Genomic DNA, 13487 nt, shown 5'->3' with positions numbered 1-13487 from the left:
TTAGTGACTAGATGAGTTATTTTCTTCCAACCCATAGGAGGAAAAACTGATGGGGTCGGACAGTCATTTTAGAGGATATTTTCCACCTTACTAATAATAGTAAGCAACTCTGGGAAGGATTTTAGGGAGAAAACACAACTCAAATAATTGACAGTTGTGGGGTAAACATGGAAAAAAGCCACTTAATCTTTGTACTCTGTGCAGAAGTCCATGTGTGCCATACTGGACTTGCTCTCCAGGAAGAGTGAGGGCTGCCCTGGGAAAGGCAACTGTGGATGTGCAGGTTGTATATTTTCAGTTTGCAGTGTTCCCTCTTTTTCTTTTCCTACAGGGAAGAGGCTGCTTTCAGACGCTCTCCATTGTCCATCAGAAAGAACTGAGTTTCTAATTGCATTGTATAGCCTTGGAGGGAATGTGAGCTATGTATCAAAGAGCCAAGGAATGCACCAATCGTTATTCTTACTCTCAAACTCAGATGGAACATGAATCATTTGCTCAACCTGTAACGAGGGCTCTGTCGCACCAGCTTTTCTCCCTGCCCCTCAAATTGTGACTGGGTTTCTTCCTTTACTTCCCCTTGGCTGTTTCTTGAAATTTGGGGTAGAACTTAGGTGCTAAGACTAACCCTTTATTTAGGAAATACATTAAAAGACACCAGAAGACTCTAGGACCAACTTGGTTAATGGCAGGTGCAGAAATGATGTTCTACATGAAATTGCATTGGATTCTGTAAGCTGACAGGCCTGGAAAGGGTTAGTTCTGAGGAGAAACAACTACTTTTTGTCTTCCAAAGGAGAAACCGTGCTGTTGATGTGTGTGTGCTAGTGCAGGGCTCCAGGATTTTGTTGTTCTTCTGAGGTTTTTAAAGAAAATTTCCTCATTAAGCTGTCATCCTTATCTTTGAAGGCTGTATTACTGATGGATTCTTGTGCTTTGGACCAATCTCCTAGCTTTGTAGGGGAAACCGTCTTTGATGAGGTATACAGAATTACACTAAAATGTAATCTCCACAGTGGCAGGGACCTTTGTGTCTTGCTCATCACTTATCTATACTGTCTAGATGTATACCTGGCACATAGTAGGCACTTGGTAAATATTTATTGAATCTGAATGGAAGAGAGCAGGAAAGAGAAAAGGGTGTGTCTAGCACTGTGTTCCTATGCTTCTTGGTCAAGGTCACCAACCTTTTCCATGTCTCCAAGAGCTGAGCTACTGAGAGGCTGAGAAAGAGAACAGAGAAGTAGGGATTGTCCAAATTGTCAAGCCCGCTCTATTTCTTTGTCTTCTTCTTTCTCAGCCTTTCAGTAGCAGAGCTCTGCCTTTTTTTTTATTTCTTTGACGTGATTCTTGCCTAGATTTCCTCTTACCTCATGGACTGTCTTCTTCCTCCGCTCTGCTTGTAAATGTTGACGTTCCCCAGTGCTTTGTCTTAGGCCCTTTCTACTGCTCTATGTCTACTTTCTCTTCCTGGATGACCTTATGTGGTAATAGTTCACTCAACTTTATTCAGTGATTCCTAAATTTTTATCTCCAACCCTGAAACCTCCTGAACCTGACTCTGATACAGTAGATTCTTGCTATTTGTGTTAGTTATGGGCCAAAAAATAACCCCGAACATTGAATTAGTGAATACTAAACCATTGTCCCTAGGGCAATACAGGGTTCAGTTCCTGAGAGCCTATGGCCACAACATTTTCATCAGCCAATCAGTAAGTAACCTTGTTTTAGATGTGTTCCTGTTTAAAGACGACTTCTTTAAGATACCTGTTTTTGGAAATAAGTTCACCAGTGCTGTTAATATTGAACTCAGTCAACAGCACTATAACTTGTGCCTGAACAAAGCTTATCTGACACACATATTTTTTTTCCAGAAGGCACATCACAGTCTTCTTGTGTTTTGGAACACTAAACAGCACTTCAGCACTGAGCTTGAGTGTCATTTTAAACAGCGAAATCACCAACAATTAGTGCAAAACTCTGAAAAACGTGGTACTAAATAGACTGTGAAAAGGACACTTGTTTATAGTATGAGAGCTGAAATAAGAAGGCAGAGCGTTGCCTTGTTCAGCCTCAGCTGGGAACATGCACATCGGGTGATTCAAATTTTGTGGCGTTCTGCACATGTCTGCAAATGACTGCCAAATCCCAGTGAATACTGATTTTGGGGCTACAAATAAATTCTTGGAGTAGATGAATTTGCAAATACAGGACCCACAAAAATTGAGAATTGATTTATCTAACTGTGTACGTGACATCTCCTTTTGCACATGAACCTTAAGGTGGTCAAATGGGAACTTTTTTTTCTTTTAAAGGGGTACCAGGGGATTGAACCCAGGACCTCATACATGCAAAACAGGTACTTAGCCACCGAGCTATACTGCTCCTCAAATGGAAACTCTTGATTTCTTTCCAACAACCTGTTTCTTCTACAGCTTTCTCGGGATGCCTGTAATAGCTTCCTAGTTTCTCTTGCCCCTGACAATCCATTTTTCACACAGCAGTCAGAGTGATCTTTTAAAAGGTAAAACAGTTTAAGTTGGTTCCTATCTTTAAACCCTTCAGTGGCTCCCATAACACTTAGAATAAAATTCTGAGACCTTATCATGGCCTGCGTGGCTTTTTGATTCTCTACAGCAGCATCTCCTCCCATTAGCCTCTGTCTTTCTGGCCAACTACACTGACCTCGTTTCTGTTCCTGGAACATGCTAATTTTGGTCCCACTCTGGGGCCTTTGCACTTGCTATTCCTTTGCCCCCACATCCTCACATGGCTGATTGCTTACCATTCTTGCCTCTGTTCAGATGTCACCTCCTCAGAAGCCTTATTGGAGTCCCTCTCTAGCAAGCAGCCCTCCGACCCATTTTATTTTCCATGCCACATTAATGCTATCTGAGATTTCCTTGTTCCTCTATTTATTATTAGTTTGTTAGGAACCTTGTCTGTCTTATTCAAAGATGTATTCTCCTCTTGCTGGAGAGTTCCAGAGCATAGTAGACACAAAATAAATATTTGCTGAATTAATGAATATGTTAATAATGCATAATCCTTATGTGAACCAGGGTGACATCTGAGGCTCATAGAGGCTGATAATGGATTTGAACTCTCAAGTCTTCAGAGCATTCTCTTTTCCATTAAAATCCTGATGGTTAACCCATAGCTTGTTTGCATTTAGTTTTACGTGTTTAGTTTGAGGATAGAGAAGGAAACAGGTATGAATCGGGATGAGCTACTGCATACAAGGCCCATATCTCTGAAAGAAGAAATTCTGCAAGTGTCCTAAGGTAATGTTTCATAATCACATTGTCCACCAATAGTTGGGCAGGGTGAAAAAGAAAGAAGAAAAGAAGAAGGAAACTTACATTTATTAAACATGCAGTCAGTCTGTGCTAAGCACTGCATTGAGTGTTTTCATGTCTGCAACCTAATTTGAATCTCAAAGCAATCCTGCAAGGTTAATACCATTACTCTCAATTTTATAGATGGAAAAACTGAGGTTAAAAGAAGTTAAATACTTGCCTCCAGGTGACACAACGACTAAATAGTAGAACTAGATTTTTAAACCTAAATCTACTTGATGCAAATTTCTGATGTTTTATGCTATGACGATTGCTTTGTGAGATAGATATGCCCCTAAAATAGAAAGGAGGAAAATTGAATTCAGTGCACATCCACATAGATTATAACAAATATCTGGAGCACACGAATAAGCAATACAGACAATATGGAAAACAGACCTACAATGTTCAATGCCTGAGCATATAATTGGATGAATAGAATACAGAGTGAACATTTGGTTCCCTGGCAGGGCTTATGTACGGTATGACATAGAGCAGCTGTCCCCAGAGAAAGTTCTTTGTTTCTAGATCGGTACTACACAGGCAGCATTTGAGCAATTCAGGATTTTCTTTCTGCTTTCACTATAAATAGAGTTCATGGAATTCTGTATATCAAAGCTAATGCAATGAAAAGGAGCCACAGAGTATGGAAATAAATCTTAACTCATATTATAAACTGGAAACATGTTTGGCATCAGGAAACCGTAAAAACGCTGTCATTACTTGGATGGATTCTGAGGTCTTATTTAGCATATGAAATTGCAGAGTAGATCCTATTATGTAAGGAGACAGGAGGACAGCATAATGTGGTTACAAAATGAAGAACTTTGTGCCCTTCAGGGAAGAGTTAACAGGACAGATCTACATAGAGAGAGACGTGTGATAAGAATGTGGACAGTGAATGAATGGGTGGCATGTATATGTGACTATTGCTGAAGTCGGGTGGCTGGATAATCCTCAGATGTCAGATTTCCGTAAGGCCAACATGTGACTCAAAGCTTGCCACTCAACATAGAATACTGGGCTGTGCTGGTATTAAGAGGCTGGCTGGAAGCTAGGCTCCCACTGTGCACTAGACTAACTCCCTGTCGCTTTCTGCGTGTGGGTGGGTGTGCATGTGTGTGTGTGAGGGTATACAGTTTTATGCAGTGGGTGTTTAAAGAGCTAAGCACTGAAGCTGGATTTCCACAAGCGATCATCACGAGCGCTCCAGACACACCAAACTTCCTCTCTTGGTATTTTTTTTTTTTTTTTTTTTTTGCTTTCATCTTTTTCTTTTCTTGCAAACCTCAGAGGGGATAATCCTCAACATCCAGCCTAGAGGTTGGGATTATTGTCTCTCACCTGTCCATGTGGGTGTCCTCTCAAGGTTAGAACTGAAGCTATGTGGGACCGGCATATTTCAAGCACCAGTTGAGAGGAGCTGCGTGAAGGAGTAGCAGATACCAAAGGAGGAGTGACTCTGCCCTGTTAACATGAACAACAGCTTGCAGGTTAACCTGCCCAGAAGCTGGGCTGCTTCAAGTGGCACACTCCAGGAGAAGTCTGAGCATTCTTTTTTTCTTTTTTATTACTATAGGATGGAGGATGAAGCCGTCTTGGACAGAGGGGCTTCCTTTCTTAAGCATGTCTGTGATGAAGAAGAAGTAGAAGGTGAGCTGAGCTTTATGGGTCTGGGAAAGTGTATATACATATACATGTGTATCTGTAGATAATGGCATTTATGCATGTTTATATCTTATATTTTTAAAGTAAAAAAAACCTTTCAATGGAGTTTCATTTATATCCACATTTTGCTTCAACACAGAACGCAGTTTTAAGAACTTCATTGGACCATCAGAAACAGAAGCAGTGTGGTCCTATGCAGTATAAAAGGGTCTTATTTTGAAGCAGATGCCTATTTTGGCTGTTCCTCTCCTTCAAAAATAAATATTTTGCCAGTTAATATTAACCACGTTCCAATGACTAACTCAAGGAAGCGCTAGCTTTATATAAATGTATTTGGCAGTACCTTGTAATCATCTATAATGGATGTTACAAAAAAAATGTTGCAGAAAAAAATGGACCTAAGCTGAGGATATTAAGAGTGGTAATCATTGATGAGTCCTGTGAAAAAGATGGACAAGCCTTCTTTATTTAAAAACCTCCAGGACCTCTTCTGTTAATGTTCCCAGGGCCCGTGATAAAGCCAAATAAGTGTTATATTTTAGCTGGTGCTATTATGATTTCATTGTGCCTTCCCTTCCCTTGTCTCTTGACTTATCAATAATTTGAGAATAATACTATTTATTGATAGTAATAATGTAGGGATTAATTACTATTTATTGAAGTAACCATATGAAGACATCACAGATATGCAAGATATTAATATTTATAATGACATTTAAAAAAAATCAGGTTTCTGGGAATATTCATAAAGTTAAATGAAGCTTACAGGTGACTACAGCCTTTAAAATCACCTAAGAGCTCATATGTGTTCTGAAGACTCTAGTTTGATTTCTGTCACTTGGTAAGCATTTAGTGCCTACAAAAACTTGGACCAGAGAGTTAGGTCTGGAAAGAAAAGGGCAGGTATTATGTGCTCTGGAGTGATTCTTCACCCAGACTGAACACCAGGTTCTGGGCAGGTGATGCTCTTGTGCTCCTTGGAATAGTGTTAAGAGAGTAGCATTTATATTGTTTCCCATGCTTTCTTAGCAAGTTTCTTCTGACCATGTAGGATTGCAGGGTTGCTCTACCCTGACCACTGCTTGCCTTCCTTTACCTCTCGAACTCTCTACTTCCCACATTTGAGGTCTTGAGTCTGACTAATAAGAATTTGATGCCTAAGTTTCTTAGGAAAAAGGAAACTACAGTATTTTCTTTCATACTGTTTTATGAGTTCCTTGAACTTTTACAACATGGCTGTGGGAAAATGTTAAGTTGTTGAGAGCCAAATAGAAAAACTTTTGTCCTAAGATCCTTTTAATCCACAATGTTAAATCTCCATTGTGGTAACTGTCACTGTCCTAGTGCCAATGACAGGATAAGAAAGTTAACAGTTATAGCCTATGGATGTAAGAAATAATGTTGTTTTGAGCAAATACCCTATAGTTTTCTTAGGACAATTAAAGTAGAAAAATCAGTGAGAAAGCTTGAGTACTTCTGGGAATGTGATATACTCTGTGTGTGTGTATGTGTTTTTTCCTCGAGAATAACATTCTAGTTAAGTTCTCAGGAGATGTAAATCACTTCTTGGGTTTATAAGGTCTGTAGGAATTGACTGCACCCTACTGCCATAGAATATTGGACACAGGTTTCTTAAAGCTTTGACTAACTATTATTATACTATAGACTTACTGTTATTCTAGCAATGAGAGAACTTTTATCATTGATGGATGTATGCCATTATATATTTTGTCATAACTTACAAAATGGCATGGGTCAGAGTGTAAACTGTAATTTAAACTGTAATCCATGGTTAGTGGCACTGCTTCAATATGTGTTCATCAATTTTAGAATTGATGTATGTACCACCCTAATAAAGGATGTTGTTAATGTGGGAAACTGTGGGAAGGGGAGGAAGTGGGCATATGGAAATCTCTATATTTTTTATGTAACATTTATGTAATCTAAAGTTTCTTAAAAAAAAAAAAAGAACCATTGGAAGACATATCATGCAGAGATTGTAGGCTGGGCCTCACTAAATTGGGGCTTCTCTGGCCTTCCTTTGAGGACATGGCTAAAAAAGAAGTTTATTTCCTGAAGCATTTCCCTTGATTTTCAAGCACAAAATTAAGAGACCAATGTAAATGAATAGTACACATATCTATAGCAGGTGTCTTTAAGGAGAAACAAAAAGACAGTCAAGGATGGTAGAAACATCTGTAAAATTCAAGAGGTTTGTTTGGCTTTGTGATGATTAAACTTGCCAGGTGGATTTTATTGTTCTCCCCATTCTGAAAAGACCTCTATTTTAATGATTACCTTTCATGTTGATTGGAACCTAAACTGATTGCATTTCTTTCAAGGTATGTTTAGGTGCCTACTGTTGAATCCTAAAGCCCTATGGGATGATTCCTTATGGTGTCATCCTTGGTGGAGAACTGCCAACAGTGCAGCCTCTTCTACAGTAGAAATCTTAAAACTATAATTAGGAATCATTCTAGTTGAGGGCCCTCCCATGTGACCTTGCCATTTTCTCACCGAGCTCCATCTGGTGGGGATCCTAAACTTTATAGTAGTTCTAAGTGGAAGGGTAAAGATGTTGAAATGGACATAAGTTTGATGGCTCACCCATGATCCCAGTGCTTCAGAATGAAGAAACAGGTAACTCGATTGTCAGAAACTCTAATAAAGTTTCACATTTGGAGTGGGAAGGACATATATTCATCTCATACCCTTAAGTGAATAGAAGAGGATATATTTGAAGGAAAGCAAACTGTTATCTCTGTTTTGAAGTAGCTATGTTTCCAGCACAGTTGGGGTAAGAAGTAACTGCTGTTTAAAGAATTAGAAATCCAAAGAGCAGGGAGCTGGCACATCTTATATTTATACTATCAATTATGTTTCCCTTTTTCCAAGTAGTTATTTCTCTGGCTTCTAAGATAAACATGGTTGAAGTATATTGTGGCACTAAGTCTTGGCAAAAGTAAACTTAAAATAAAACTCTGCTTTTTTAAAGAAGAATTTACAAAAATAAGAGTGCTCCCAATAAGTGACTGTTTCGGGGACTGAGGTTCTATATATATAGTTCTAGTTGTTTTGACATGTTCATGTTTTAAAAGTTCTTCTCAGGGTTCTCTAATTTGGAGTGGCTGGATTCAGCTGGACGGCAGGAAAAGCCAAATCCCTTCTAATGTTGTAGTTCTGAGAAAGGAGAGGGAGACTGAGACTTCAAACCAAACCCTTGGTTCACCTTGTTCAACTCTACTTGCAGTGGGTGGCATGACATTTAATCCATGTTTTAAAAAACCCAATAGAAAATCATCAACTGCAAAACTCACTGAGAATAGAGTGAGTCAGAAGAGGAGTCATCATCTGTTTAAATAGTAGATCTATCTATGTGTTGTATCTTTAAAGACTTAAACCTTATTTTCACTTAGTTTTGCTTGTGTATGTTTGTGTTAATGGTTTAAAGAGGTACTCTTTATCAAGGCAACAGTGCCAGTTTTAATCTTTAAAATAAATAGAAATTTTTATCTCTCTGCTTTCATTGGTTATTTTATACTATCTCAGGTTTTGTAAAAGCTAACCTTTATAGATGGAGTGGGTAAGGTGGTTAAACTCTTTTAAAAATTTTCAGTACTTCAGATATCATAGGGGTGTCATATTTGTTTCTTATCAAAGGCTCCAGCTCCAGCCCAATCTTGTGTATCCACATAATTGGTCTGCAGGTGGCAAATTGATGTTACCAAAATGACCCTGAAACAGCAACCATGAAAACATCTAGTCGGTTTTCATTTCAAACACACTTAGATGAGAGAAGTTGCCAAATTTTGTTGGGTGAACAAGGTTGAGAAAGGTCTTAGTCCCAGGTAGCTTTTTCCAAATAGAAGGAAATCCTATGGATTTTTATCCTTAAAAAATTCAGTTAGCCAGGATTTTGAATCTGTTTGATATAAACAGATTACTTAATATTCTTATATTTTGCAATAGGGGAAAAGTACAAACTCCACCTTATCCTTTGAGATAAGGCCTTGGCTCTGTAAAGCTAGGTAACTCCCCAACAGGCCTTGGCAATTCTTGCTTCATGAGGAGTGGCCTTTTCTTCACATCAAGTCCAGAACAACGACTCAGGAAACATAAAGTACAGCAAGACAATATTGGCCGAAACACGTCTTGGTTTCTGAAGCTTGATCGGTGCCCTCTTAAAGCTATTTTGATATATTGTGGTGGTTTTCCTCCTCCATTCAAAACTAAGTTCATTAGGAAGTGAGCTCCCAGTCTTTCCTAAAGGAAGAATAATTCTACAAATTCCCATGTCTACTGATGGATGTTAAGAGAGAGAGTATTGTTGAAATTGTATGAAATTTATAGTAGAATTTTCTTTAGGGAAATAAAATGAAAATGTGGGACATGGTCTGGAACACAGTAGACCTTCACTAAATATTTGTTTGATAAAAGAATTGATAAATGAATATAAGGCATAACCTAATAATGAAGCATATGTAGAATGAATTTTAAAAAATCCTTTAAATCTTTGTTTAAATTTTTAGTTAGAAACTTAGTTCTCTTATTACAGTTACTCAAATAAGATGATCTAATCTTATTCTTGGCATTACTCCTTTTTAAAGATCCTATAGCAAAGATCATTAATATGTTTATATCATTTATACATTTATAAATGTAAACCCATAAACACCTCTGCCTTATCCTTTTCCCTTCTACTTTATCTTTTGAAGAGAAAGTCTAAAATGATGTAGTAGTAACTTTTGTCTTTTCTGAGGTCAGGATCTCAACATTTTACAGACATGAAATCATAATGACTTAAACGTTTTTTTCACTAGAGGATATTAAGATGATCTGTTCATGGGTATTGGAAGAGGTAGTATTCTAAAAAAAAAAAGTGGTGCCGGGTAGACATTTGTTAATAATTACAATGGTGAAAAACCCAACTGCCAAGAAGTAGTGAATGAAACCTATCAGATGGGAAGGGTGGGGCCAAATAAGGGCTGGGGCTATTCTGAGTGCTGCATATAAGTGTCCGGTTGCACTTTGCTGACCTCTTCTCTGCTGTTCTCGCTAATTGCTCAGAAACAGTGTGTAAGAGGAAACTCTTGGGCAAATACTGCTGCAGGAAAATGCTTCTTAAAAGAAAGTGAATCCACACATTGGAAAACTGTGAAGAAATGCAGGGGGGCGTTTAAAGGTTGACACCTGAATAGCAACTTAGGTTTCCCAGAGCAGGTTGTGTCCATACAGGCCTTCCCCAACTCCCTGCTTCTGTTTCCGTGTTCTCCGTGGCCCCAGCTGAAAGCCTGCCAGAGGTTCTAAAGCACACAGCACTTAGCTCTGTAGCTGCCCAACACCTCTTGCTGTGTCAGTGAAGTTAAATGTTATTTGTATACAGAGTTCTTGGGCTTTAAGGAAATCTGATGATAATTCCATGGTCTTTGGAAACTAGAATCAAGCCTTCCTTCCCAGAGTTTTCTGACTGTAGAAAACTCTCTAGAAGTATAATATGGGTTTAAAGTCCTCTTTAAGGCATTTCCGGTCTTTGGTGTCTACATTTTTAAATGCAATAATCCATAAGAGTTGAGCTTGGTACTTGGATTTTTTCAAGGATCCAGAAATTCTGAACATATATATGTGCAGAATTTTTGTCCGTAGAATTAGTCTCTTTTTAGAGGTTTTGTATCTAGGCACATTTGTGAGATACATTGTTGGTACACACACACATATGGAGTCTCTGTCATTTGTCTTATTCATGTTCATAAAGCAAAGTTGACTGAACATGTGTTTAAGTATAGAAGTTTAGAACTTGTTCTACTGTAGAATGCTACATAAATGAAGGATTTTTGGTTTTTTGGATTTTTGGATTTTTGGATTTTTGGTTTCTCTGTCTATAAAACTTGATGAATAGAATATGCCTTTCACCATAGAACTATTTCTATAGTTACCCAAAACCTGTATTGCTGTTGTACCTGGCATTAGGAAGAAGGGTACATTATAATGTATCACTTTCAACTCTTTCTTTCTGATTTGATCCAGTGATTTTCACTCTACCAATAATTTTCAGTGATTATTTTCAATGATCATTATTCAGTGATTAATTTTCAGTGATAATTACTTCAAAAATTCTAAGAGACCTAAACATTTGAACTTTTTTACTTAATTCATTTCTACTAGTATTTACTCTTTGCCTCCCTAACCTTGCTTGCCTATTGCTTCTTATACTGGAAAAGTCAAGCTGGAATGGCCAAATGAAATTTACCTCAAAGCCTACTGTCCATTTCTCTTTGGACTTACTCTGATTCCCTTTAAGCTCTGGGCATGGGACCTAATTTTTATGGTTAGATGGCTCTGATACTGTCTCTAATTTGTTAAATTGTCTCTTATTTTCCAAAAAGACATTTATTAACTGTAATTGTATACAGGGTAAAATACAAATGCTTGCCCACTGTCTAACAAAGCCTACAAAATTACTTCTTTTATAAAAATGATTCAAGTTTGTAGTGTTTTTCCACCAGTGAAGATTCAACACACATGTACATACCTACGTACATACATACTTACAGATATTTTTCCCCTCTGCAGCATAGACTAATTATCTTTTTTGATAAGTTACTAACTATTGGAATTATGTAATTTATGTGACAATTAAATGAGATTATGCAACAGTATAGGAATACTATATTTCTTTCCTGAACTAAGTATTTCTCCATCCTTTTCATCACAAAGTTCTGATCACTGGGGGAATTGAGAACTGGGATTGATGAGGGTCAGTGGAATAAAAATGTAGTAAAGACAATTTGAGATCCTTTTGTTGCTGTGGTGAGCTTATGGTGAGATTCATTTTATTTTGCTCTATTTTATTTTACTTTATGGCTGATAGCATGTAGGGGACTGAGGTGGGAGCCTGACATGGCAGGAGGTTCCAAACATTGTACCCTGAATCTGCTGCTTGTTAGGTGGGATGAAAGGTGAGGAAGGGCGGTGAGTGACATCCTTTGAATCAGCAGTAGAGATGACTCAAATAGTTCCCTTCTCTGAATAGCTGGAAAAGCTTTTAATATCTGGGTGATTGGTTTTACTTTTTCATAGTTAGAATTAGAAGTAAGATATCTTAAATGCTATGTCCAATGTGTTCACCTTTCTTTATACTTTGTTGACTTTGAATGGAGAACAGACTCTGCTTAAAACTCTTGAGAGATTATTTTACCGATTATTTTCAGGGTGGAAGGCATAATAACTTTTACCAAAGCCAAAAAGTCTGAAAATCAAAATAGGTTTTGAGTTTTAGTATTATTGGCCAATACATCAGTTTTACTGGGCCAGAACTGCATATTTAGAGATTGGTTAAATCACTACCCAATTCGCTGTTGATTATTAAATTTTCTGTTAAGTAATTTGATCCCTACTGAAAAATAAAGAAAATGCCTTAGACATACAAGGAAAGCTCATGGTTGTATCCAATGGATATATGTATTTGGCAAATTAAATGTGATTTTTCAGACTACTCACTTCTATTCAGTCTGTGTTATAGTTTAGAGAACATAGTGATGAACCAGGAGTCTCAGGAACTTTCTATTCCTGGCTATACTACTGACTTTCTGGGTGACAAAGACAGGTCATCACCCTCTGGTGATTGTGTTTTCTTCATGCAAATTGCAGTTAGTGTTACCTATTTCCTTAGCCACTTACTAGAGATGCTCTAAGGATTCTTGGATAATAGCACCTGAAAAATAAATTTGCTGTGAATGCTTGACAATTACTTAATTTCTCAATTTCAGTTACTCATACAAAGAAATAGTACTTGCTCTTCCCTATCTCCTAGTTTTTCTAGGAATACAAGTGAAGTAATTTGAAATCCCCACGGCAAACCCTGTAAATTCAAGATACTATCTCCCTTGGGTAAATTCCCTGCATGCAATTTATCTTTTTTTAAAAAAATAAAATATATATATTTTAAAAGATACTTAGATTACATACATGCTACATAAAAATTATGGGGATTCCCATTTGCCCCACTCCCCACACCTCCCACACCCTCACACATAAGCAACATCCTTCATTAGTGTGGCATGTTCATTGCAATTGCATTGCAATTGATAAATGTATCTGAGCCATGGACCTTAGTTCACATAGTTCGCATTGTAGCTTACACTCTCTCCCTCGCAATTCTGCATGTTATGGGAAGATATAAAGTGTCCTGTATCTGTCATTTCAAAGTCATTTAGGGCGATTCCCAAGTCCCAAAAAGGCCCCTATATTATACCTGTTTTCCCCCCTCCCTGCCCCTAGAACCTCTAGTGACCACTGCCTCCACATCAATTTTGTAATTTCTTCCATTGCTAGAGTCACAGTAACTCTATAGTACGATACCAGTAAGTCCATTTCCCAATCCTGAGGCTTCTGGGATGGTGATGTCCACTCCACCTCTAATTGAGAGAGGGCTTCGATTCCATACAACTGATGGATGGGACTCTCTTGCTTGCAATTGTAGGCTCT

General features: G+C 37.9%; 1 protein-coding gene across 10 annotated transcripts in view; it reads left to right on the top strand.

The window, feature by feature from the left end:
* SLC4A4 (solute carrier family 4 member 4) overlaps positions 1 to 13487 on the top strand; it is a 445649-nt gene that overhangs the window by 51095 nt on the left and 381067 nt on the right. For 4 of the 10 annotated variants that reach the window (XM_058297298.2, XM_071216116.1, XM_071216109.1 and 1 more), the window contains exon 2: positions 4915 to 4988. In XM_058297298.2, the coding sequence (XP_058153281.1) occupies positions 4916 to 4988 (73 nt within the window). In that variant the 5' untranslated portion in view covers position 4915. The other 6 variants (XM_058297288.2, XM_058297285.2, XM_071216117.1 and 3 more) reach the window with 5 other exon arrangements.

The sequence above is a fragment of the Dasypus novemcinctus genome, chromosome 1 (assembly GCF_030445035.2).
Source record: "Dasypus novemcinctus isolate mDasNov1 chromosome 1, mDasNov1.1.hap2, whole genome shotgun sequence".
Lineage (NCBI taxonomy): Eukaryota > Metazoa > Chordata > Mammalia > Cingulata > Dasypodidae > Dasypus > Dasypus novemcinctus.
The sequence above is the reverse complement of the archived record's forward strand: the minus strand, read 5'-3'. Positions and strand labels throughout refer to the sequence as shown.